The sequence below is a fragment of the Rhinolophus hipposideros genome, assembly GCF_964194185.1.
Source record: "Rhinolophus hipposideros genome assembly, chromosome: 17".
Classification (NCBI taxonomy): domain Eukaryota; kingdom Metazoa; phylum Chordata; class Mammalia; order Chiroptera; family Rhinolophidae; genus Rhinolophus; species Rhinolophus hipposideros.
The window spans coordinates 57154487-57181172 of NC_138063.1; the positions used below are offsets into that span (position 1 = coordinate 57154487).

At 49.5% G+C, this 26686-nt stretch overlaps 1 protein-coding gene across 4 annotated transcripts in view; it reads left to right on the forward strand.

The window, feature by feature from the left end:
* PLXNA1 (plexin A1) overlaps positions 1–15130 on the forward strand; it is a 394709-nt gene extending 379579 nt beyond the window's left edge. For all 4 annotated transcript variants that reach the window (XM_081078527.1, XM_081078529.1, XM_081078528.1 and 1 more), the window contains 9 exons: positions 5595–5741; positions 5823–5982; positions 6845–6948; positions 7271–7367; positions 7735–7925; positions 8045–8214; positions 9469–9681; positions 9766–9916; positions 11650–15130. In XM_081078527.1, coding sequence (XP_080934653.1) covers positions 5595–5741; positions 5823–5982; positions 6845–6948; positions 7271–7367; positions 7735–7925; positions 8045–8214; positions 9469–9681; positions 9766–9916; positions 11650–11745 — 1329 coding nt within the window. In that variant the 3' untranslated portion in view covers positions 11746–15130. The remainder of the gene's footprint in view (positions 1–5594; positions 5742–5822; positions 5983–6844; positions 6949–7270; positions 7368–7734; positions 7926–8044; positions 8215–9468; positions 9682–9765; positions 9917–11649) is intronic.
* Positions 15131–26686: the final 11556 nt, after the last annotated feature.

Below are 26686 nucleotides of genomic sequence, written 5' to 3' on the forward strand. Positions count from 1 at the left end.
GGGGCTGCCACAGGCGGTGGTTCCACAGTCCCAGAATCCAGGCCCGTGGAGAGTGTCTAGGGACACTGGAGTTCTCTTTATGCAGAGCTGGGAGCCAGTAACATAACGTTAGGCCTTTCCTGTAAACTTTTGTGAGACTGTGTGATGTATTACATGCTTTTTAAAATTTTTTTATTAGTTTCAGGTGCACAAGACAAAGTAATACTTAGACGTTTATCATTTATGTCCCTCACACTGTGTGAACCCCCCTCCCCCCATCCACTATCCCTCTGACATCGCACAGAGCCATTACATTTCCACTGTCTCTATTCCTAATGCTGTACTCTGCTTCTTGTAACTATATACATACATATACACACACACACACACACACACACACACACACACACACACACACACACAAACTTGTAGCTGACATTCATTATTGTTCAGCTTCAGCTTCAGGTGTACAGTGCAGTGATCAGGCATCTACATCATCCCTCAGGTGGTCTCCCAAATGGGATACCCTACAAAATCTTTACAACATTATTGATTACATTCTCCAAATTAATTTTCAAAACCCATTGACCATCTTGTGGTTACCAACTGTTTTCTAATCCCCTCACCTTCCCCCTTATCCCCACCCCCCCACCCATCTAGCAAATTATACCTGACATCAAATTATACTACAAGGCTACAGTAATCAAAACAGCATAGTAGTGGCATAAAAACAGACACATACATCAATGGAACAGAATAGAGAGCTCAGAAATAAATCCATGCCTACATGGCCATTTAATCTGCGACAATGGAAGCAAGAATGTACGGTGGGGTAAAGACAGTCTATTCAATAAATGATGCTGGGAAACCTGGACAGACACATGCAAAAAAATGAAGCTGGACCACCTCTTTACACCATATACAAAAATAAATTCAAAATGGCTTACAGACTTAAATGTAAGATCTGAAACCATAAAATTCCTCTATGTCTCCAAAACTGTTTCTGATTAGTTCATTCACTTATTCTTTTCTTTAGATTCTGCATATAAGTGAGATCATATGGTACTTGTCTTTCTCTGTCTGACTTATTTCACTTAACATAATGTTCTCTAGGTTCATCCATGTTGTTGCAAATGGTAAGATTTCTTTCTTCTTTATGGCTGTGTAATACTCCATTGTATAAATGTACCACAGTTTCTTAATCCAGTCATCTACCGATAGGCATTTTGGTTGTTTCCATGTCTTGGCTATTGTGTATAGTGCTGCTATAAACATAGGGGTGCATAAAGATTTTTTAATTAGAGTTTTGGATTTCTGCGCATAGATACCTAGGTATGAAATTGCTGGATCCATTTTCAGATTTTTGAGATACCTCCATACTGTTTTCCATAGTGGCTGCACTAATCTGCAATCCACCAACAGTGCACAGGCGTTCCTTTTTCTCCACATCCGCGCCAGCACTTGTTTGTTGATTTATTGATGACAGCCATTTTGACTGGGGTGAGGTGGTATCTCATTGTGGTTTTTATTTGCATATCTCTGATGGTTAGTGAGGTTGAGCATTTCTTCATATGTCTGTTTGCCATCTGTATATCCTTTTTAGACTTCAATATAGTGTATCAACTGTTTATACTATATTAGGTATTATAGGCAATTTAGAGATGATTTAAAATAAATGGGAGGATGTGTGTAGTTTATTATATGCAAATACTATGCTGTTTTATGTAAGGGACTTGAGCATGGGGTTAGGGGGTGCTGAAACCAATCACCGTAGACACCGAGGAACACCTACTCTGTATTATATTTTGTCCCAGTTTTCTTAAGAAATAATTGACGTACATCATTGTATAAGTTTAAGGTATACAGCATGATGGTTTGATTTACTTATGTTATGAAATGATTACCACAAAAGGTGTATTAACATACATCATTTCATATAGATACCAAAAAAAAAGAAAAGAAAAATTTCTCCTTGCGATAGCACAACTTTTTATTCATTGGTCAATGTTTTGGCTAGCTAGACTTTGTGTTTTAGAGCAGTTTTAGGTTCACTGAAAAATCGAGCAGAAGGTACAGAGATTTCCCATATAGTTCATGTTCTTACAGCCTCTCCATTATTGGATCACCCACCAGACTGGTGCACTGGTTACACTCGAACCCAGGTTGACATAATCTTATCCCCCAAAGTCCATAGCTTACATGAGGTTCATTCTTGGTGTTGTACATTCATTCTGTGGGTTTGGACAAATGTGTAATGACATGGGCCCACCATTATAGTATCATAGAGTAGCTTCACTAACCTGAAAATTCTCTGTGCTCCACCTAATCATTCCTCCTTCTCCCTAAACCCTGGCAACCACGATGATATTTTATTGTTTCCACAGTTCTGCCTTTTCCAGAATGTCCTATAGTTGGAATCATACAGTATGTAGCCTTTTCAGATTGACTTCTTTCACTTACGAGCATTTCACGTTGCTCCATGTCTTTTCATGGTTTGGTAGCTCATATCTTCTAAGAGTGTTACGAATTGTTTTTAAACAACCCAAATCCCTTTAATTCCTTGCAGTCTTTAGAAACAACAAAAATTTAAGTAGAAGTGCTCATGGTAGCACACTTAAACAACACAGAAGTGAGTGTAAAGGACTGAGGCAACAACCGTCAGTGTTTTGATGTGTGTGCCCTCCCAGGCTGATTTCTGAACTGAAGTAAATATCTATAAATAGAGATGCTTTCGATGCTAAGAAGAAATCCCACTGTTGTACTTTTTCTTCATTACAGGCTTTTTCCTTTGTAGCATCATACATTTTGCACTGCACCATGCTTCCCCCGCCTCAGGCAACACTGTTGTGACCATCTTTGCAGGTCAGAACATAGGCAGTTGTCTCATTCTTGTTATTAGCTGATAATGTTCCCTAATGTGGTTGTTGCACATTTGATTGACTGTTGCACTGCTGATGGGTGTTAGGAGAGCTTGAATTTTTTTTTCCTCCACGACCGGCACTGCAGTCAGCATGCTGATCCAGAGAACTTTGCTTGCCATGTTAATGCTTCTGGATTTCCAGAAAAGTGATTGTAGATGATCAGGCACGTGCATTCTTTATTGGAATATATGCTGCCAAGTTGTCCTGAAAAAACAGTTGCACCAGTTAAGTGTTTGAGAACCTTGCTTACCCAGGCCTTGGGTAACACCTGGTTTATCAGCCTTTTTCATCTTTGCAAGCTTGATAATTTGCCAGTGAATTGACAGCTTATTGCTTTAGTTGCCATTTCTTTAGCAAGTTGAGCATCTTTTCATTTGTTTGATCAGCCACTTTTATTTTTTCTTTGAATGTTTTGTTTTATCCTTTGCCTGCATTTTAAAAGGGTTATTTCTTTCAGTAGATTTATAGAGGTGTTGTTGCTTTTTAATACAAATTTTTCCTGTTTAATAGCTCCTGTGTTGTGCTAAGAAATGATTTTTGTATACAGTGTGAGGTAGGGATCTCACTTGATTTTTTTTTTGTCCCGTGAAGTGGAGAAGTACTTGTTCTAACACGATGTATAGAACTAGAACAACTTATGTTATTTTTTTACTCGAAAATTCATTTGCAGTTTCTGCACATTCATAGCTGTGGCTGGGAGGCATCTGAGGGCATCCTTTTTCCCCTCAACTGTGCAGGAAACTGAGACGCAAAGAGGACAGGACTAGGTGAGGTCTTTGGGTTCTGGGCCTTCCCGTCTCCTGACCTCTTAGCTCTTTCATTCCTGCTTTGCCCCATCTGGGCAGGCTTTACAAGAGTGGTTGGAGCTGGCACTGGGGGACCTGCCAGCTGGGCCAGGAGTAGACATCCCACTCTGCCTGCACCTTCTCTGAGGACACTTGGCATTTAAGTTGCAGGTGCTTTAGAGGTAGATGGATCTGCGTTAGAATCCTGGCTTCTCCTTGTTCACTGTGTAACCCTGGGCCAATAATCCCTTCCCTCTGACTTTCAGAGATGCTCCTTTCTCTTCTGCAAGGTGCAAGCTGGGGAGTCCTAAGGCAGGTATTTGGTCTTGCCCCGACTGCTCGCCTCAGATGGGGTTTGGAGAAAGAGAGGAGGCTATGAATTGCACTGCATCCCAATCTACACCCCATTTTTGTTTCCTTTCCAGGTGATTTAATGAAGCCAAGTTTGCAAATGAAACATAATTTCAGAGACAGGCATGTTGGTGGAGAGTCTTAGGCTATCTTTTTAATTATCACAGATGCTGACAAATTGCCTAGAGCATCTGGTTATGGGGCCGAGCTGCTGTTTGTATTCCCAATTGGGGTGGGGGCAGGGAGAGGCCAGCATGCTGCCTGCTTGGAGCACACTTATTCTTCAACTCCATCAGGTGGCCAAGGCGACAAAGGGCCCTGTGCCCGTGCTCAGGTAGGGCCTCGCCTGTGCAGGGGACACATCAAGCCTGGCCCCTTGAGGCTTGGAGCCTGCAGTCAGGGGCAACCCTGGGGCAGACAGGATCAGTGAGTTCTGGCGTCAGCTTTCTTCACTTTGCTGTAAGGACATGAGCCTCTTTGACCACTCTTTTCACTCATGGCACTGTTGTCCAGCAGTGTCTGGAGCCCTACGTGTACACAGGCTCTGTGCTGAGCAGTGGGATGTAATGTGGGTGAGCCAGCCACGCCCTGGCCCTCAGGCAGCTTCTACTCCAGCGAGGATACAGCAGCAAAGAGAGTGACAGGAGAGAGAGCCAGGGATTGCAGCAGGGCTCTGGTGGCAATGAGTGCTAGCAGCTGTGGCCTGGTTGTCAGGGAGAACCTTTCTGAGAAGGGACATTGGGTAGAATCCAGAAGGGCCAGTGACCTGAGGGAGAGATTTTCAGCTGTGGGGACAGCAGGTGCCAAGGCCCGAGGTGAGACACTAGGTGGCTGCAATGTGGGGTGGTGGAGGGCAGGGGCAGAGCAGACCTTCACTGAGTGCCCAGGAACTGCCCCACGGGGCCTTGGCGCTGACTCCCGCACCTTAGTGCTGCTGAGCTGCCCTGGATTGGTGCATCTGCACCTGTCTAGTAACAGGGAGGGCAGCCCTCTGCCTGCTGGGGTGGGGGTCCTGGCTGGGTGGGCTCCTGGTAACCAACAGATCAAGGTCACGCCTAGTGTTCTGAGGCATAGGGTCCTCCCTTGCCTCTATCTGTGGGGAGTGGGACAGGAGCCTGGGCTTCCTCCAGAGTACAGTGCTGGTACCTTGGTCAGGCTCCAGTGCCTGGGGTGCTGGGGCATCTGCTGGGTACTGGGGCAGTGGACCCAGTGAGGCCTGAGCTGGGGAGACTTCCTTGATATAAACCCCCCTTGGCCACATCGTGTTCTTCTCCAGTGTGCTCCTAGCCCTCCTCGCTAAGGTCCTGTTGGAATTTTCACATCAACATTCATAGGGGCAGCAGATCTGTTGTTTAACTTATTTATTCTCTTGCACAGTCTTTGTGAGCTCTGGAACCAGAGTTCTACTTACTGCCTTAAAAGAATTTGGAAATGTTGCTCATTTCTCCTTGTGGGAATGGTACAGAGGCACTGGGAGGGTGGGGGCAGATGGGCAGGGGTGGAAGCCCCTGTGGGTCCTGGCTGCAGCCTGATGCCTGTCCACCTGCCACCCCCACAGGAGTGCGCGGGGGAACCGCTCTTCATGCTGTACTGCGCCATCAAGCAGCAGATGGAGAAGGGTCCCATCGATGCCATCACTGGCGAGGCCCGCTACTCCCTGAGTGAGGACAAGCTTATCCGGCAGCAGATCGACTACAAGACACTGGTGAGTGCAGCCCGACGCCCTGCCCTGCCTCCCACACTCTCCCGAAGGCTGGGGCTGATGCTGCTCCCCTCCCATCCCCAGACCCTGAACTGTGTGAACCCTGAGAATGAGAATGCCCCTGAGGTGCCAGTGAAGGGCCTGAACTGCGACACGGTGACGCAGGTCAAGGAGAAGCTGCTGGACGCTGTGTATAAGGGTGTGCCCTACTCCCAGCGGCCCAAGGCAGCGGACATGGACCTGGGTGAGTGCCCGTCGGCAGCGTGGCTGTGCGAGGTTCTGGGCAGTGGGCCTGCCAAGGCGGGCAGCCTGAGGACAGGGGCAGTGCCAGGGGGCGTGTCTAAGTAGTGGGCTTCGCTGGGGAAGTCCCAGCAGGGCCTCCTGTGCCTCCAGGCGCGGGTGGAGGGCGCTAGAGGCCATGGGGTGTGGGGGCTACTGAGGAGGGCTTAAGGGAAGGGACGTGATCCCAGCTGGTCTCTGGATGTGGACTGGCCAGGATGGAGGCAGGTGGGCTGGAGGAGAGAACCCGGGAATGTGCTTAGAGGGCTGCCTTGTCCAGGGGAGAGGCAGGGATCGGGGTTCTCACTCTAGGTGGAGGGTGGGCATTCGAGCTGGGGGGTGGCTCTGTGGCTCATGAGCCAGACCGGTGGGAGTACCCACAGAGCTATGGAGTGCCGTAGGAGGCAGGGCAGATCTGGGGCTGGGGAAGTCCCATGGTAGGTGTGGCTGCAGAGGTGGAGGGGCCACCATGGAGGCTCAAATGCCAGGCTGAAGAGTTGGAAGAGCTTCTTAGAACTCGAAGGCAGGGTATTGTGGGGATGGGGCTGCCCAGGGTGGGGCATTTGCAGCAGCAGGGCACAGGGCTTACCTACAGGGGCATGTGCTTCCTGCTGTGAGCCAGAATGGGAGCTGCTTGGAGGGAGGGAGGGAAGAGGGGAAGGAGAGCCTCGTCCTTTCGTTATTCTGCTGTTCAAGGCCCTGCACTAAGTGCCCCTAGGATGCCCATGCTCCTTGGAGGTAAGAGGCAAAACCAGTGAAGGAGGGGACAGCGGAGGCACCTGCCTTATGCCTATGGCCCCACCCCTCAGTGTTCCCCTCCCCCTCAGAGTGGCGCCAGGGCCGCATGGCACGCATCATCCTACAGGACGAGGACGTCACCACCAAGATTGACAACGACTGGAAGAGGCTGAACACACTGGCTCACTATCAGGTGACCCCCGACCTCCCACTCTTTGACCACAGCTTGGCCTCCTTCCTTAGGGCTCCAGGGCAGTGCAGAAGCTGGTGCCCAGGCCCCTGGCTGTGGGTAGTGGCAAATGTCGAGGATAAAAGGGGACGGGTCACATGTGTGACCTTCCTGGACCCCACACTGCGTCCGTCTGGTTGTCCCAGTAGCCTTGGAGGTGCCCTAGAGGGAAAGCAGGCTCAGAGTGGTGAGGTAACTGGCCTTCAGGCGCAGCACCAGGAAGGGCTGGGGCTGTCACCGGGGCCCCTGATGGTGGATCATGTGTCTCTTGGCCCTCTGCCCACAGGTGACAGATGGATCCTCAGTGGCACTGGTGCCCAAGCAGACGTCCGCCTACAATATCTCCAACTCGTCCACGTTCACCAAGTCCCTTAGCAGATACGGTAAGGCACCGGGTGGGGCAATGGGCACGGTGCACTGGCTTCCACAGGACGCCTGCCCTGGGCCCCTCTGCAGCAGTGCCATGCAAAGGCTGGGAAGGACCACGGCAAGGGCCATCACTTGGACACTTCGCCCTTCCCTCAATTTGGAGACTGCACCTTTTCCCCTACAGTGCACACCTACACATAGCATGTTACCTTCTGTCCCCTACAACCCAGGGAGGTAGGATTGAGGACCCCAGTTTTCAGATGTGCAAACTGAGGCTCAGACAGGGTTGCTGCTGGCCCAGGCCGCCGCCTAGCCAGGGCCAGGATGGGGTGTCGGTGCTGGGTGCAGTGGGCCTGCCAGCTGATGGCCCGGTACCCACAGAGAGCATGCTGCGCACAGCCAGCAGCCCCGACAGCCTGCGCTCGCGCACGCCCATGATCACGCCCGACCTGGAGAGCGGCACCAAGCTGTGGCACCTGGTGAAGAACCACGACCACCTAGACCAGCGCGAGGGCGACCGTGGCAGCAAGATGGTCTCGGAGATCTACCTGACACGGCTGCTGGCCACCAAGGTAGGCGTGCATGGCAGGTGGCAGGGACAGTGGGGCAGCATACCCAGCTGCCCAGGTCACTTCGCAGGGGAAGGGCTGCCGGTGGTGCCCTGGAGCTCTGTGCCCTCTCCTGCCAACAGGGCACACTGCAGAAGTTTGTGGACGACCTGTTTGAGACCATTTTCAGCACAGCGCACCGGGGTTCAGCTCTGCCTCTGGCCATCAAGTACATGTTTGACTTCCTGGACGAGCAGGCAGACCAGCACCAAATACACGACTCAGACGTGCGCCACACTTGGAAGAGCAACTGGTACCTGAGGGTGGGGCACCACATGGGGCCAGGTGGGGTGCTAGGGCACAGCCAGGCAAGGTGGTGGCTGAGCTACTGCAGGACGCCTGTCCTCCGGGGGGCAGGCTGGCCTGGGGGAGCGGTCTCCCTGCTGTGCTCAGCCCCTCTGCATGTGGGTCTTCCCAACTCACCCATCTGGGGGGTGTCCACTACCTCCTGAGCTCCAGGTCTGGGTATGGGCTCTGTTCCAACTGGGAAGACGCCTTTTGGTGGGGGAGCTGAGTATATGCACACCTGCATGCATGTGTGTTCACCGTGTGTGTCCCTGGATGTGCACAGCTGTGCGGGTGTGAGTGTGGTCTCTGTGAGAAACAGGCTTGGCGGGCCAGGCCTGTGCCAGCCATTGGCCGTTGTGAGGCTCACAGTGGTAGTGACAGCGAACACTTCGGGACTCTTACCCCCCGCCGTGGCCAGCACCCCACCTCCCAACAGCCACTGTCCAGTCAGGCTTTTGTCTCCTTGAGCCTCACCATGTACCCCAGTAGCATTTGGCCCTTCCTCAAAGAAACTCCTGTGCCTCTGGCCTCTTCCTTCCTGGTCCCCTGGTAGTCTCAACCGTCCCAGCATGCTGGCCTCGAAATGCTGCCACTTCTCAAACCTGGATGCAGCTCTGGGCCTCTAGCTCTACCGGGGCTGTCCACGGGCCTTGAGGGGGTTCCACGGGGCATCTAGGGCAGCACCATGCAGGAGAATTCTCTGCATTGCCAGAATGTTCTGTATCTGTGCTGTCTAGAGTGGTGGCTGCTGGCGAGCACTTAACACATGACTACTTCAACTGAGAACCTGAATTTTTAACTTCATTTATTTACTGTCGTTTTCAATAGCTACATGTGTCTCATGGCTGTTGGATGGCTCGGTTGATGGCTGTCTTAGAGGTGGCATTTTGGGCAGAGAGGTCAACTGTCGGTGGAGATGTGTGTTCCCTGGAGCCCTTCCTGGGCAGAGACAGGGGTGCGAACGTGTGTGAGTGTGTATCTACACGTGTGACCGTGGAGGGACTGCCCTCCTGGAATATGTGCGGCAGGATACAGCCCTCACTTCCTGAGAGTCCCTATTCCTTTCTGGGCCTCAGTTCCCCCATCTCCATGGAAATCCGTGGCCACTGTGAAGGTCAGAGGCAGGCAGGCTGCGAGGCCGCTGGCTGGCCCCTTCCCCGTGCTGCAGGAAGGGGCGCCGGGGCCTCTCTGACTGTGCACCTGGCCTGCCCGCCTGCAGCCTGCCCCTGCGCTTCTGGGTGAATGTGATCAAGAACCCACAGTTCGTGTTCGACATCCACAAGAGCAGCATCACAGACGCCTGCCTGTCGGTGGTGGCCCAGACCTTCATGGACTCCTGCTCTACGTCTGAGCACAAGCTGGGCAAGGACTCGCCGTCCAACAAGCTGCTCTATGCCAAGGACATCCCCAACTACAAGAGCTGGGTGGAGAGGTGAGGCGTGCATGGAGGGGTGGGCACAGGCCAAGAGCCAGGACCCCGCTCAGATCAAGAGCCTGGCCTACTGTCTGCCTGCAGGTACTATGCCGACATAGCCAAGATGCCCGCCATCAGCGACCAGGACATGAGTGCATACCTAGCCGAGCAGTCACGACTGCACCTGAGCCAGTTCAACAGCATGAGCGCCTTGCATGAGATCTACTCCTACATCACCAAGTACAAGGATGAGGTGAGCATGCACGGCTGCCTCGTTCAAAGCCTCCTGTTCCACACTGCCCTGCTCAGCTCTATGCCAGGCCTTGCCGAGCAGGGCTTCTCCCAGGGGCCCGTACTCCACTCTACGTACCCCTCCCTGGGCCTCTGGTCTGGCCAGGCACCTGCCTTCTCCACTTTCCCTGCCCCCTGGTCACATTGCTTACTGGGGCAGGGAGACAGTGCTGTGTGACTGCCTGCCAGGTTTAGCAGGGTCGGGCTGCACTGCAGCAGGTTGGAGAGCATGCTTCCAGTTGGTGTGAGAGGCGTGGGCTGTGCCCTGGTGGGGGGGCATATGGTAATGGTTTTCCAAGGTGGAGAATGGGGGTTGTGAGGTACTGTTCCCTGAGGGACCATCATGCAATTGATCAGCCTGGCAGGACGTCTCCCGGGTAGGGTACCAGACCCTTCCTCTTTTAGTGTCTTTTCTGCTGACCTGGAGTGAGACCCCAGGAGGCCTGCTTGCCATCTCCTTGCACAGAGCTGGGGCTCCCTGAGATGTCTGAGGAAGGAGGACTGACTATGGGCTGAAGTGGACAGGGCACGCAGGGCCAGAGAGGCAGGATGGGTGTGGAAACAGCAATTGCCAAGGCCCTGAGCCCAGAGTGAGCCTGGCTGCAGGACCGTGGAGGCCACGAGGCTAAAGGCTAAATGAGAGCTGTGCCAGGTGGAGAAAGCGAGGCTGAGGCAAGGGGCCTGTCACTAGGTGTGCAGGCCTTGGGGAACTTGGGCTTTCCACCAAGTGAGACGGCCCATCCAGGTTGAGAGCCAGAGCGGTGATCTGACTGCTGGGTGCCCAGGGTGAGCGAGAGGCAGGAATCACCTAGGTGCTGTGGCCACGGTGATGGGCCATGGGTGGGAGGGGCCAGGACTTGCTGTCCAACTGGCTATGGGGTGTGACTCCAGACTTGAGGTCAAGTGAGTGACAAGTGGTGGGGAAGGATCTTCAGCTGAGACTGGAGGAGACTATGAGGCCCTGGAGATGAGTCCAGAGCAGCATGGGGATGGGCCGAGCTCCGGGACCGAGAGGCAGGTGGGGCAGGGGCTGGGTGTCAGGAAGCAAGGCTGGGCAGGTGTCCCTTGGCTGAGAAGGTCAAGCAGCAGATCTTGGGTAACCTGGTGTTGCTGCTTGTGGGTTGGGGACCAAAGCCTGCTAGAGGTTCTCTGAGGGGCTCCACTGTAAGCGGGCACAGAGAAGCCAGGGCAGTGGGGTGGAGGGAGACGGCAGCATAGCCATGTGCGGGGGAGCTGATGCGCCAGGGGGAATCAGGAGTACATGCTCTGGGTGCTCCTGCTTCCCGGGGGGCTGGAAGGAGCAGGCTGAATTGCAGTGTAGAGGGGGCTTCCAGGGGATGGCAACATGTCCTAGCCAGGCCCTGCTCCCGTTGACAAATGGGGAACTGCACCAAGGAGACACAAAGGATTGGCTGTGACCAGAGCCTTGTTTGGGGCTGGTATTTTGGGGGTTGAGGTTAGGAATAGTAACCAGCGAGGCTGGTCACACCGGGCTCCTGGAGGTCTAAGATGAAAACCCAGGTCCCTCAGCTGAGAATGGAAGGAATAGAATTGGGCATCTGCTTGAGAGTCCCTGCCAGCCATGCCAGCCACATCGTATGCCCCCTGTGTACGACCCTCCAAACTTCCAAGTACTGGTCTCACATGAGCGGCAACCCTGGCCAGGCCCACTAATGCCCACACCCGCCTCCACAGATCCTGACGGCCCTGGAGAAGGACGAGCAGGCTCGGCGGCAGCGGCTCCGAAGCAAGCTGGAGCAGGTGGTGGACACAATGGTCCTGAGCAGCTGAGCCACCGGGTCACTGCCCAGCAGGAGATGAGTGAGAGGGAGGCCTGCAAGGGAGGCCTCCGATCAGCAGCCAAAGCCAGGAGGTCCTGGGACGCAGCCTCCCCTCATCTGTGCAGAGTGCCTGTGTGCTCGGGGTAGGCGTGCAGGCAGCATCCCCCCGGCCCTCCCCTCCCCCTTCCACCTGGCAGGGGGTCCTAGTTCTAACTGGTGTGGGTGAGACAGTGCCTGCAGCACCCTCTGCGCCCAGAACTGCTCGCTCCAGGGCTAGCGGAGCCCAGGTGCAGCTGAGGTCTTCTCGAGGAACTTGGGTGGCTGCTGAAGAAAACCTGAGGGTAAGGCCAAGCTCTCCGGGAGCAGGGACCCGGTCCGGTTGTCTCGAGGCCCGAAGGGTCAGAACAAGGGGCTGGGAGGGGTCACCCTCCCCAGCTTCCCAGGTAGACACCGAGGGCCAGGGCTTGGCTGGCAGCCTGGAGGAGGCTGAATGCCAGGTCCAGCCAAGTTGAGCCCGAGTCAGTGAGGGCTGTTGCTGCCTGCCTGCCACGTCTGGCACCCTCATGCTGTCTGCTGCGCCGCCACCACCATCCTCCGATTCACCGCGTGCTGTCTGCAGCAGAGGCAGGAGTACCACGTCCACCTTGCCCAGAGAGAGGCCCCCAGCTCCCTCCTATGGAAGGGCTGCAGGAAGACGGTGCTCACAGCTCCCAAGTGACTTCCAGAAGGACTCAGCAATTCCCTTTGTGTCCTCAGGGCTGTGCCTCTGGGAGCCACTGGAGCCTGAGGCTCCTGAGCGGTCACGAGTGCACATTCCCATTATTTATTCTCCACTGCATCCGCTTGGGGCAAGCTCTCCAGCGTGGAGCTTATGGGAGCAGCCCTGAATGTCCTCTTCCCTCTCTGTCTTCCCCTGCTCTCCACATCCGCCTTCCAGCAGCTTCCAGTCTGGCATCTCAGCAGCATTCTGGCGCCTCAAGCACAGTGGGACATCAGGAGACTGTTCTTGTTGTTTTTTCAGGGGGGAAGAAGGAAACCCTGCTGCACCCACTTGGGCATCCAGTACTGTGGCAGGAGCCCTTGGGCCGTACTTGCTGGCATGGCTATGCAGGACACAGTGACCAGAGGGCCTGGCGGTTGGCGCTGTCCACCCTGCCCTCAGTGAGCAAGAGAGAACAAAGTTTTAATTAAAAACCTGTACATTATTTTATATATATATATACACACACACACACATCCACGTGTGTGTGCGTGTGCACACACATTACATATATACATGTATATGTATATGTATGTGTGTATGTATGTATATGTATATATATATATGTATATATGGCTCCAGCCTCAGTCTCCAGCCCCAGTGGGGTCCTGTACAGTTGACTAGAGGAGGAGAAATTTTACAATTTGAAGTAAGTGGGAAAGCAATACCAAGTGGCCATGAAGCAGGCGGCCAGTTTCCCCGACCCAAGCACCCCAGGCCTGCGCCCCTCATCCTGCGGTTCGTCCTGTTTTTGTTTTGATGTAAAAACGAGAGAACTTCTCTGAGGCCCCCCGAGAGCGTCCGGGGCAAGAGGCTGTGGATTCCTGCATGACTGTGCTAGCTTTTAGTCTGACTTGATCTTTTTAAAACTGCAAGTGTTGGATACTAGAGGTTGTTAGACCCCTTTTTATGTTTTTTAATTAATCAGTCACTTGTGAAAGCAGACAAGCGGACCCCCTCTTCAAGTTCACATTTTTGACGGTACTAAAGATTCCCATGGACTTTAAGGGACAGCTAACTGTGGCTAGCCTTGCGCCCACAAGCTTCCTACGTTGGGGTCCCCCTCCTAAGCAGTGTGAGCCAGACTGCACACCTTGGAGATCAGGTTAAGTGAGGTCTGACCCCTCTCACTGGGGAGCGGCATGAAATCCGACAACTCCTGACTCAGGAAGCTCCTGGAACTGAGCAGGGCTCGGGCCTCCCACTGCTGTGGGTGACCAGCTGGAGCTCGGGCAGCCCCCTGACTCCAGCGCAGCTGCATGCGTTCATCCTTGGGCCGATGTGGGGGACCAGAGCTGAGGCTCCTCACTCTAGAGAGCAGGTCATATTTTTGGTTGCCACTGCTTTGGCCTGGATTCCCATTTGTGGATGCACCCTTGCCTCGTATCGGATGCCATCTGGCCGTGTGTGGGTGCAGACCTCAGTTTCCCCTAAAGTCTTCCATGGATGTTGGCTTCTAATTGAAGCCCCGTTCTTCCAGTTCCACACAGGTCAGTTTGGGGCTCCTCCGCTCCTCCACTGCCCTCTTTCAGAATCCAGTCCCGACCCCCATTCCTAAGGCCTCCCATCCCACAGAGAGCCGGCCCCCATGCTCACCTCAAGAGGCTGAATGTGGTGAGGAAGGAGGAGGGGTGTTGCCGGCCCTGCAGGTTGTGTGGCCCACTCCACAGCGCACGCCTGGCGCAAGCACTTTAGCAATATCTGTTTACATGGGAGCTGATTGAGCTGATTCTAAGCCTGCCGTCTCCCCATTGCAGCAGGGCCCCCACCTTCTTCCTGCCAGGTTGTGCAGTTGGGCTCCAAGTTTTTCTTGTCACTAGTTCACATAGCCCTCCCAGCTCTGGCACTCCAGGCATTGGGCCCAGGCACCCCACCATCACCCCCCAGGCATTGTCCTGCCAGGAGTTCTGACCTCAAATTCCGGCACTGGCCTAGGGGGTTGTGGGAGCCTGGCAGGAGCCTGAGGTTGGAGCCCCGCTCTGTGCAATGAGGGTGGGTGCAACTGTCCCAAAGGCCCCTCTGCTGTCTCAGGCCTGGGCCACGGCACTGGGTGCTGTGCAGGGGCACCCATCCTGGGTACTGCTGCTATGGCCTGCCCTGCTCTGGGCCGCCCCTGGCACCCTTTCCCCCACACGTCTCAGGAGTGCCCAGGTGGCTCATGCCTTGGTCTGGGAGCCGGGCCTCTTGATATACCTCGAGCTTGCCCTGCACTCCCTGACCCAGGGTGGAGGGGCTGGGAGAACCTTTAGACTGAGGGTCCCTAATGTCTTGCCCACTCTTCCTGGTCTGACCTTGCTGAGAGCCTCTGCCCTGGTGTTTCTCCCAGTTCTGGATGTGATGGCTCATGTCGTTGGTGCTACACAAGCTAGAATAGATATATTTAGAGAGATATTTTTAAGACAAAGCCCACAGTTAGCTGTCTTTTAATGCCACAGGGCCCCCACCCAAAAGAAGAGCAATCGCTCGGCCGGCCTGAGCCACCCTTCACCATTGCCTCTCGCAGGAGCAGTGTGGCTGATGGGCGCTCAGCTGCAGATTGTGTAAATACACGGCTATTTCCTATTTTACTGTTCTTCAGATTTAGTACTTGTAAATATACACACACATTAAGGAGAGATTAAACATTTTTGCTAAAGCTCACGGCTCTGGGCTTTCCTTGCTGGGCGGTGGTCTGGGGTGGGAGACTGCAAGCCCATCCCAAGCTCCGAGCAGCGTCTCCTGGGCCATGCGGGGACCCCTGCCCACAGGGTGCAGCCAGGCCCTGAGTGCTGATGGCTCTCAGCAGGATGCCCAGCAGCAGCCCAGAGTGACCGCAGGTGCCAGTTCTTGGCCTCCAGTGTTTTAGCAGCTCCAGTGGTGTGATGCCTGGGCCAGGATCCTGCTGCTGCTGCGTGCCGGGAGTCTGCAGGTGTCCTGGACCTCAGAGGCACTTTGAAACGATCTGCTGAGCTTGAAAACACCAGGGCCTGGGCCCCTCGGGGTCCGGTTGTTTCTAAGGTGGCCCGGGTACTATATAGCCAATAAGCTCTGGGGACTTGAAGCCGTAGTCCTGGGACCCTCCCTGAACAGCAAGGGCTTAGAGCTGCACATCTCAACGTTTCTTGGCCAGGAGCACTCTTGTGGGGACTTTGCAGTGGAGGAACCCAGTTTAGGAAATACTGTTTTTTTTTGGCACAGACCCTGCTGTTGTGTTCTATGAAAATTTTGACACTTTCCTAATGGAGAAGGTGTTGGTGCCGCCTTTGCTGGCTCTGGGCCAGTTTCCTCCACAGCCCAACAGAGATGGTCAGTCCTGCCCCAGAGGGTGGGCGCGGGGGTCAGATGTGATTGTTTGGATGAAGCAGGCTTATGTCTTGAAAAGACAGGTATGACACCAAGCAGTGTATCTACCTGCTCTGTACCTAATCTCTAGGCTACCGCCAGGCAGGGGCAATGGCAGGCTGTTCAGCCACTGTCAGAGCTAAGCCAGTGAAAACTGGTGTGGACCTCACAGTAACATCCCCAACTCACAGACAGGATGCTGAAGGACACACAGGTGTTGCCAAAGGCCGCACAGTGGTAAGGGACAGAGCTGGACTGAAAGCCGGCCACAGCATATCATGAGGAGGTTTCCAGAGAGCGCTGGCAGCACTCCGGCTTCCCGTGATATCTCTCCATTCTGAGGGCTCTGACAGCAGGCCATAAATTATAATACCTCCTGCTCCAAAATGGGCCTGTCCTGATAGCCGAGGCTGCAGGCATCGTGCTCAGCACCAGGCTCAATTACTAAAAGGAAAGTGTAATCACTATGAAATTGCATCAGAAACAAATTTAGCAATGCTGTCCCATTTGGGGTGTGACATGGACTGTCCTCACAGCTTGGCCCCCTCTAGCTTTCCAGCACAATCAGCCCTGCCTCGATTCCCCTCGTTAGACTGCCCAGGTCTCCAGCCCCACTAGCCTGAAACTGGGCAATCGTCTCTGAGCTGCAATCAGCACTCACTGTGCAGTGATCAAGCATTAATTATACAGTCAGTAGTGCGGGAAGGAGGCAGGCGACTGATTGCAGGCTCAGCGGCTCATCGAGGGTATTAAAACCATCAGCTATTAATACCAGAGCTGGCCAGCTGCTCCAAGCAGGGCATTTGGATGGGGGTGTCTGGGTGGAAGAGGAGTGAAGCTGGCCTGTATCTAGCACACTTGGCTGAGCCCCTTTGTGCCAGCACTGTTAACCCCTGGTGATGGAGCTGCAGACGACTACATGGAGTTCGTGAGGAGGGATAAAATCGTAGGCCGGGCTAAATGAACACTAAGCTAACTGCATCGGGGTACGTGTGAAGAAAACACAATGGCACTTGACACAACGGCAGCCAGGTGGACAAGGAGGGCCGTCTGGGGAGGGCAGTGGCGTGGAGATCTGAGGCACAAGAAGGAGCAGGCATGGTGCTATTGGGAAGAGTGTTCCCTGAGGCAAGAACGAACTGGGCATGCTGGGTGGGCAGTGTGTGAGGAGGACAGACCAGGCTGTGGGCCTCAGGCCTGAACAGGAGCAAGCAGGCTTTTCGGAGCTCCTTGGGAAGCAAGGAGGGCAATATCTGATTTGCATCTAGGGGCTGTGGGCCAGAGACCAGAGGAGGCCAGAGACCACTTGCAGACCCAGGGACCTTGGCTCCACTGCACCCCTTTGGGGCCTTCCTGGAGACCCAACAGTATGTCAGACGGTGTTGCTCTGTGGGCACGTGTGGCCTTTCTGAAAGTGGGCTGGGTGAGTGTGTGACTTGTTTTGAGCTATCATTGGGTTGTCAGTGAACGTGGCTTAGATCACACCTGGGCCAGGTATGTGCGTTGGGCATGGGGCACAGAACGAAGCTCAGTGGTGCCATGGGCATTTGGAGAATTGCTTCTGCAGCACAAGCCAGGTGATACTGATACAAGCTGGTAGCATTGTCAGTACAGAGGAGGACCTGGGGACAAAGACGTGAGACCCATCACTCGCCCACAGACTCACCTGTCAGTGCTGGAGCCAGGATTGTCCACCAGCTCACTTGGGGGCTTATTATTTAGTTTGACAAATTGACTTCCCAGCATCTTTGCTGCATCCAGCTGAAAGCCACCTGAGAAATACCTGACCCTACATTCTTTGCTGCGTGCCCCTCTCCATTATAAATGGCAGAAACTTAAACTGGCTTGAGCAATGAAAAGAGCTGGTTGGCTCATATAATAGAGAAGTCCAAGTGTGCATCTCACTCCAGGCTGGATCCAGGGCCTCCATGAGGTCCTGAGGAATCTGTCTTCCTCCTCTGTCCTTTGCATGGGCTTAATTCTCAGGCAGGCTGTTCCCAAATGCAGGCTAACGATGGCTGCCATCAGCTCTAGGCTTACCAGGTGGGCAACCATGGTGGAGAGTGCCTTTGGTCAGCACGAGTCTGGATAGGGATTTCACGGGCTAACTTTACGTTATATATCTCTATTTGAACCAGTTATTCTGGCCCATGAGTAGCTCTGATTGGCTAGACCCAGTTCACATGCCCAGCGAGAAGAGGGGTCAGCCCATTTGCACCTTCAGGGTTTTACACATTGTATTGAACTAAGAAGTCTCATGCAGGTTGTACATCTGCTTACGTCTGCAGATGGATCGATTGTCAGTGCCTGCGGCATCCCTGTGATGATCCAGTCTCTTCCTGGGAGCCATAATTAATTGCTGACTGCCTACTTTAAGCACCGATAATGCTTGAATCCTATCTACCACCCAGCTTTTGCTGCCTGTGTGACTTGCACAGAGAGCTCTGGCCTGAAGCTATCCACAATACCAGTGAGGCCTGCCAGGTGACGGAGTGGTAGCCAAGGGAATGACGGTGGGGCTGGGGGCAGTGCCACAGCCCTGGCCATAAGACGTGATCAACCTCACCCACAAATTGGACTGCCCTAACCTAGAAGAAGGGTATTTCACCAGAGGACTGGAGTGGGGAACTCCAAGGCTGGGATGGGTATGGGATGGCCTACTGTAGCCCGCGTGATAGCTGTCCTCCTCCACTTCATCAACCCTCATCCCACCAACCCTCCCTCCAACTCACTCAACCACTGACACACCGCTGTTCCCCCATCCTACCCACCAGCCAGTCTACCCCACGGTCACCACTCATTGCCATCCACCCACTTCCACTAGCAATTCACTGCCCCTCCTTTCTCTCCAGCCTCCTAACTGTTCATCCACAGATCCGTCTGGGTTGGGTTGAGGCACGGTCCTGAAGGATCCTGAACGCCACATAAAGAATTTGAGCTTACAAATGTTGGTGAGGATGTGGAGAAATTGGAACTCCTGTGTACTGTTGGGAGTGTAAAATGGTACAGGCACTGTGGGAAACAGCATGGTGATTCCTCAAAAAGTTACACAGAGAATTACCACATAATCCAGCAATTCCATTTCTGAGTATAAACCCAAAAGAATAGAAAGCAGGGTCTAGAAGAGAACTTTGCACACGCATATTCATAGTAGCATTCTTTACAATAAGCACAAGCACCCCAACTGTCCATCAATGGATGAATGGATAAACAAAATGTAGTCTATACATACCGTGGAATATTATTCAGCCTTAAGAAGGAAGGAAATTCTGACACATGTTACAACATGGATGAACCCTGAGAACATTATGAAATAAATCAGTCACAAAAAGATAAATACCACATGATCCACATATATGAGGTTCTTAGAGTAGTCAAAGTTGTAGAGACAGAAAGTAGAACAGAGGTCACCAGAACCGGGAGAGAGAATGGGAAGTTAGTGCTTACGGGGAACAGAGTTCTGGTTCGGGAAGATGAAAACATGGTGGTGATGGTTGCACAACAGGAATGCACTCACTGCCACTGAACTAGCTGTGTACTTAAAAATAGTTGAGATGGTCAATTTTATGTTATGTATATTTTACGCATTTTAAAATAATAATTAAAATATTTTAAGAATCTGAGCTTTATTGTGTGCACAAGAGGGCCACAGAATATTGTGGAGCAGGATCATTCAGCTCTTTCCTTTCGCCTGGGTGGTCTCATCCACACTTCAGTTGTAAGGATTTGGTGGCCCCACACCTCTGGCTGGAGTCCCGGCTTGGGTCCCACCTCCTGCAGGTTGAACACCTGAGCTCCTGCAGAAAGATCTTTTGGGCACCCCGCCCACCCTCCCCTCCGCCAGGCCCAGGCACAAAGTAAGAGGTTGGACGCTGTGACCCATCCTGGGATGGTCTGCTTTCAAGCCTCTGCTGGGCCTGGGGCTCCAGCCCCCATCTCTCACCTGGTGGCTCTCTGGTGAAACTTCCTCAAGCCCAGCTTGCAAAAGCACCTCTCTTCTCTCTTCATGAAACTTGTTATTTTTTTTAATGGAAACGATATTTTTTTAAAAAGTAGCTGCCATGTCATCACACTAATAAAATTAATATATTTGTGTATCAAATTTTCTCAGTTGCCCCCAGACTGCATCTTTGCACATTGTTTGTTTGATGAGAACCAATGAGCTGCCTTGTCACACTGTTTTCCATCTTTTTCCTTTGTGTCTACAAGCCCCCTTCTGTTTTAAAGCCATTTCTGCTCAGAGAAGCAGGTCTTTTGTCCTTAAGACTGATACAGTGTGGGTGTGAGGTGGCACTGACTCGATCCTTTGCCCCATGTGGCTGGAATACTGGATCTAGAAGCTTGGCTGGATTCCGGCTCCATTCTCCAGGGAACAGGCCTTGTGTTTCGCGGAGCACTTGGCCAGGAGCCCAGCCTCCACCCTGCCCTCTCCTGTCACAAGCCCAGGTGTCCTACTGCTTCTGTGGGTCCCTCATCTCACCTCTTTCACTCCCTTGGTCCTTCCATCTACCTCGAATTTTCCTCTAAATACATTCTCCCATTTTTAAGTTGAAGAAATTACTTAACAGGGAAACTTTATAGCACTATCATAAGTGGGTGACCAGTATCGCCATAAATAGCAACTGCAAAAATAATACAATAAAAGTAAAAATGATATTTATGTTTTAGTAACAAGTGATAGCCTACACAAACTCCTTCTGTCTTATAAAGTCACCAAGTGCCAACCAGGCCTGGAGAGACACCCAGAACCCAGATGTGGCTCTCAGACCCTCCTCTGTGCCCCTGACTGAGACTGTATACTGAACTTCCTGGTCCCTTTCCAGCAGCCCTGGCAGGAGGCTGGGGTGGGAGGTGAAGAGGGTCCCTGCAATCCCCCAGAGTGAGTGTCCCACAGCACTTTTACCACCTGGGACCCAGGCCTAAGCTGGTGATGTCACCTCTGCCTGTCGCTCCTCCCCTTGGGTGATCACCGCTCCTGCCCCCTCTGCTTTGCCCCTGGTGTGAAGTTCTCTCTGGGACACTGCTCCTTTTGTGACTGACCGCTGCCTGGGAGAGTCCTCAGTTTCAGCTAATGTCAGGTCTAAAACACTCACATACCACCCACAGTGCCTGTCCACATATTTCAGATGCCTGGCATCAGCGGACCTGCAGGGGTGGTCCTGTCCCCATGTTTGTCTCTGTTCCTGCCCTGCCTGGCTCAGTTGCCCCAGTTAGTGCTTTTTGTAGTACTTTTCATTCATTTTTCTTTCTTTCTTTTTTTTTTTAATTTATTGGGGTGACATTGTTAGTGAAATTACATAGGTTTCAGGTATATAATTCTGTATTACATCATCTATAAATCCCATTGTGTGTTCACCACCCAGAGTCAGTTCTCCTTCCATCACCATATATTTGATCCCCCTTACCCTAATCTCCCTCCCCCCACCCCCCTAACCCTCTGGTAACCACTAAACTATTGTCTGTGTCTATGAGTTCTTGTTTCTCATTTGTTTGTCTTGTTCTTTTATTGTTTTTGGTTTATATACCATATATCAGTGAAATCAGAGGGTTCTCTGCTTTTTCTGTCTGACTTATTTCACTTAACATTATACTCTCAGGATCCATCCATGTTGTCACAAATGTTCCTATATCATCTTTTCTTACCGCCGAATAGTATTCCATCGTGTATATATCTTCTGTATCCATTCATCTGTCGAAGTACATTTTGGTTGTTTCCATGTCTTGGCCACCGTAAACAAAGCTGCAATGAACATTGGAGTACACGTGTCTTTATAGAGAAATGTTTTCAGATTTTTTGGGTAGATATCCAGGAGAGTGATTGCTGGGTCATATGGTACTTCTATTCGTAATTTCTTGAGGAACCTCCACACTGCCTTCCATAGCGGCTGCACCAGTCTGCATTCCCACCAACAGTGTATGAGGATTCCTTTTTCTCCACAGCCTCTCCAACACTTGTTACTATTTGTCTTGTTGATGGTAGCCATTCTGACTGAGGTGAGGTGATAGCTCATTGAGGTTTTTATTTGCATTTCTCTGATGATTAGTGATGTTGAGCTTTTTTTCATATGTCTATTTGCCATTTGTAAGTCCTCTTTGGAGAAATGTCTCTTCAGGTCCTCTGCTCATTTTTCCATTGGGTTGTTTGTTTTTTTTGTTGTTGAGCTTCATGAGTTCCTTGTATAGTTTGGATATTAGCCCCTTATCGGAGGCACTGTTTGCAAAAATCTTCTCCCATTCAGTTGGTTGCCTCTTTATTTTGTTGATGGTTTCTTTTGCTGTGCAGAAGCTTTTAAGTTTCATATAGTCCCATTTGTTTATTTTAGCTTTAACTTCCATTGCCTTTGGAGTCAAACTCATAAAATGCTCTTTGAACCCAAGGTCCATAAGTTTAGTACCTATGTTTTCTTCTATGCAGTTTATTGTGTCAGGTCTTATGCTTAAGTCCTTGATCCAGTTTGAATTAATTTTGGTACATGGTGACAGACAGCAGTCCATTTTCATTCTGCTGCACGTGGCTATCCAATTCTCCCAGCACCATTTATTGAAGAGGCTGCCTTTCTCCATTGTATGTTTTTAGCTTCTTTGTCAAAAATTATCTGTCCATATTTATGTGTTTTTATTTCTGGGTTCTCAATTCTATTCCATTGGTCTATGTGTCTGTTTTTCTGCCAATACCATGCTGTTTTGAATATTGTAGCCCTGTAGTACAAGCTAACGTCAGGAAGTGTGATACCTCCAGTAGTGTTCTTTTTTCTTAAGATTCCTTTGGCTATTCGGGGTCTTTTGTAGTTCCAAACAAATCTGATGATTTTTTGTCCTATTTCTTTAAAAAATGCCATTGGGATTTTGATAGGGATTGCATTAAATCTGTATATTGCTTTGGGTAATATGGACATTTTAACTATGTTGATTCTTCCAATCCATGAGCATGGAATGTCTTTCCATTTCTTTGTGTCTTCTTCAATTTCTTTCAAAAATGTCTTACAGTTTTCAGCATATAAATCCTTCACATATTTGGTTAAGTTTATTCCTAGGTATTTTATTCTTTTTGCTGAAATTGCAAAGGGAATTGTCTTTTGTATTTCTTTTTCTGAGACTTCATTGTTAGTATAAAGGAAAGCAATGGACTTTTGTACGTTGATTTTGTACCCAGCAAATTTACCATATTCGTTGATTGTTTCTAACAGCTTTTTGCTGGAGTCTTTAGGGTTTTCCATACATAGCATCCTGTCATCTGCAAAGAGTGATAATTTAACTTTTTCATTCCCAATTTGGATGCCTTTTATTTCTTTCTCTTGCCTGATTGCTATGGCAAGGAATTCCAACACTATGTTGTAAAGCAGAGGTGATAGGGGACAACCCTGTCGTGTTCCTGAACGTAGAGCAAAGGCCTTCAGTTTTTCACCATTAATTATGGGATTAGCTGAGGGCTTGTAATACATGGCCTTTATTATGTTAAGGTATTTTCCTTCTATACCAATTTTATTAAGTGTTTTAATCATAAATGGATGTTGTATTTTGTCAAATGCTTTTTCTGCATCAATCAATATAATCATATGATTTTTGTCCTTTCTTTTGTTTATGTGATGTATCACATTGATGGATTTTTGAATGTTGAACCATCCTTGTGCCCCGGGGATGAACCCCACTTGGTCGTGACGAATAATCTTTTTAATGCATTGTTGTATTCGATTTGCTAGAATTTTGTTTAGGATTTTTGCATCAGTATTCATCAGAGATATTGGTCTGTAGTTGTCTTATTTTGAATTATCCTTACCAGATTTTGGTATCAGGGTACTGTTGGCGTCATAAAATGAGTTAGGGAGTACTGTCTCTTTTCAATTTTTTGGAACAGTTTGAACAGGATTGGTATTAGATCCTCTTTGAAGGTTTCGTAGAATTCAGTAGTGAAGCCATCTGGTCCCGGACTTTTGCTTTTGGGAAGGTTTTGGATGACTGATTCAATTTCGTTACTGGTGATCGGTCTGTTTAAATTTTCTAGTTCTTCATGGTTCAGCCTTGGAAGGCTATATGTTTCTAAGAACTTGTCCATTTCTTCTAAGGTATTGAATTTGGTGGCATATAGTCCTTCATAGTATTCTTGGATGATCCTTTGTATTTCTGTGGTGTACATGATAACTTACCCTTTTTCGTTCCTGATTTTGTTAATTAGTGTCTTCTCTCTTTTTATCTTAATGAGTCTAGCCAAGATTTGTCAATTTTGTTAATCTTTTCAAAGAACCAGCTCTTTGTCACATTAATTTTTTATAATGTCTTTTTGTTCTCTATTTCACTTAGTTCTGCTCTGATTTTTATTTTTTCCTTTCTTCTGCTGACCTTGGGTTTCACTTGTTCTTCTTTTTCTAGTTCTTTAAGGTGTAACATGAGGTTATTATTTTGAGATTTTCTTGTTTCTTGAGATAGGCCTGTACTGATATAAATTTCCCTCTTAAAACTGCTTTCGCTGTATCCCAAAAATTTTGGTAGGATGTATTTTCATTGTCATTTGTTTCTATATATCTTTTGATCTCTCCTCTAATTTCTTCTTTGACCCACTCATTCTTTAAAAGTATGTTGTTTAATCTCCATGTATTTGTGTTTTTTCCTGCTTTCTTTTTGCAGTTGATATCCAATTTCAAAGCTTTGTGGTCAGAAAATATGCTTGGTATGATTTCAATCTTCTTAAATTTGCTGAGGCTGATTTTATGTCCCAAAATATGGTCTATCATTGAGAATGTTCCATGTACATTCGAAAAGTATGTATAGTTTGATGTTTTAGGACGAAGTGCTCTATATATGTCAATTATGTCCTTTTCATCTAATGTGTCATTTAGGGCTGCTATTTCGTTATTTATCTTCTGTTTTGATGATATATCCATAACTGTCAGTGATGTAGGTGAGTCCCCTCGTATAATTGTGTTTTGGTCAATTTCTCCCTTTAGTTAGTAGTTGCTTGGTATGGTATATTTCGGTGCTCCCTGATTGGGGGCATAAATATTGATGACTGTTATGTCTTCTTGTTGTATAGTCCCCTTTACCATTATGAAATGTCCATCTTTGTCTCTTGTTATCTTTTTCACCTTGAAGTCTGTTTGATCTGATATCATTATGACTACACCTGATTTTCTCTAGGTACCATTTGCTTGGACTGTCAATGTCCACCCTTTCACTTTGAGTCTATATTTATCCTTGTAGCTGAGATGTGTGTCTCCATATGTGTCTTGGAGACAGCATATGGTTGGGTTTAGTTTTTTGATCCAATCTGCTACTCTGTGCCTTTTTATTGGTGAGTTCAGTCCATTTACATTCAGGGTGATTATTGATATGTGAGGATTTCCTGTCATTCTATCTTTAGTTTTCTGGTAAGGCTGTGTCTCCATTGTTTCTTTGCCTTTATGTTGTTGTCTATTATTCCTGTGTGGTGGTATTCTATGATGTTTCCCTCTGTTTCTTCTTTTATTACAGTATATATTTCAGTTCTGGATGTTTTTTGAGTGGTTACCCTTAAGTTTATGTAAAAGAAAGTTTGATATTTAGAGTATTCCAGTTTCTTCAACACGCTTACTTTGTCCATTCCCATATTCCGGTTCAGGCCTTTATTCTCCCCCTTTTTATGTTGCCACAAATTGTCCCTGTTAATGGTGGTCGAATAGCCTTCTTTAGTATTTCTTGTAGTGCTGCTCGTGTATTAGAAAATTCCCTCAGCTTCTGTATATCTGGAAAGATTGTATTCCTCCATATCTAAATGATATTTTTGCTGGATATATTCTTCTTGGCTCATAATTTCTCTCTTTCAATAGTTTGTACATTTGGTTCCACTCCCTCCTGGCTTGTAGAGTTTCTGCTGAAAATTCTGATGATAATCTAATGGGCTTTCCTTTGTAGGTTACTGTCTTCTTTTCCCTGGCTGCCTTGAGGATTCTTTCTTTGGCGTTGATTTTAGACAGCCTCAGTACAATGTGCCTTGGTGAAGGCCTGTTGGGATTGAGGTAATTAGGTGTTCTATTTGCTTCTTGGATTGGAGGATCCAGGTCTGTCCACAAGGTTGGGAAGTTCTCATCGACAATTTGTTTGAATATATTCTCTGTTCCCTTCTCTCTTTCTTCTCCTTCTGGTATGCCCATTATTCTTATATTGCTCTTTCTGATGGAGTCAGAAAGTTCTTGTAGAGTTCTTTCATTTCTTTTAAGTCTCAAGTCTCTTTCTTCTTCCATCTGTGTAATTTCCAGGTTTCTGTCTTCGATGTCACTGATTCTTTCCTCCATCTGCTCAACTCTATTACCTAAGCTGGTTATTTCATTCTTAATTTCTTCTGTTGAGTTCTTAATCTGCAGAAATTCCATTTGGTTCTTTTTTAAAATTTCAATCTCTTTCGTAAAATGCTCATGTTGTTCTTTGATTGAGTTTCTGAGTTCATTAAATTGCCTTTCTGTGTTTTCTTGCATCTCGTTGAGTTTTTTCAGAACTGCAGTCTTGAGTTCTCTGTCATTTAAGTCACATATTTCCATATCTTTAAGTTCTTTTTCTGGAGACTTTTCACTTTCTTTCTGAACTGTCTTGTTGCCTTGGTTATTCATGGCAATTACTGATTTATTATTTCTCTTCCTAGACATCTACAGGAGTGGCTTCTGCAACAGGTTGATAGGAAGAGGTCTTTCTTTTGTTTTCTAATACTTGTTGGGAGAATGTTTTGTTTTCTCTTCACTGCAGCCTTTTGTTTTCCCTTCTCACACAGTAGTGCTATGTTTTCTCTGCACTATTTCAGCTTCTCACACAATGGGGGGATTCCCTGGGAGACAGGCTTCTCCTTTTGTTAACAGTTCGCCTGGGTCATAGGGCGCCACGTCCCTTGGGGGTGCGGAGAGGTTTT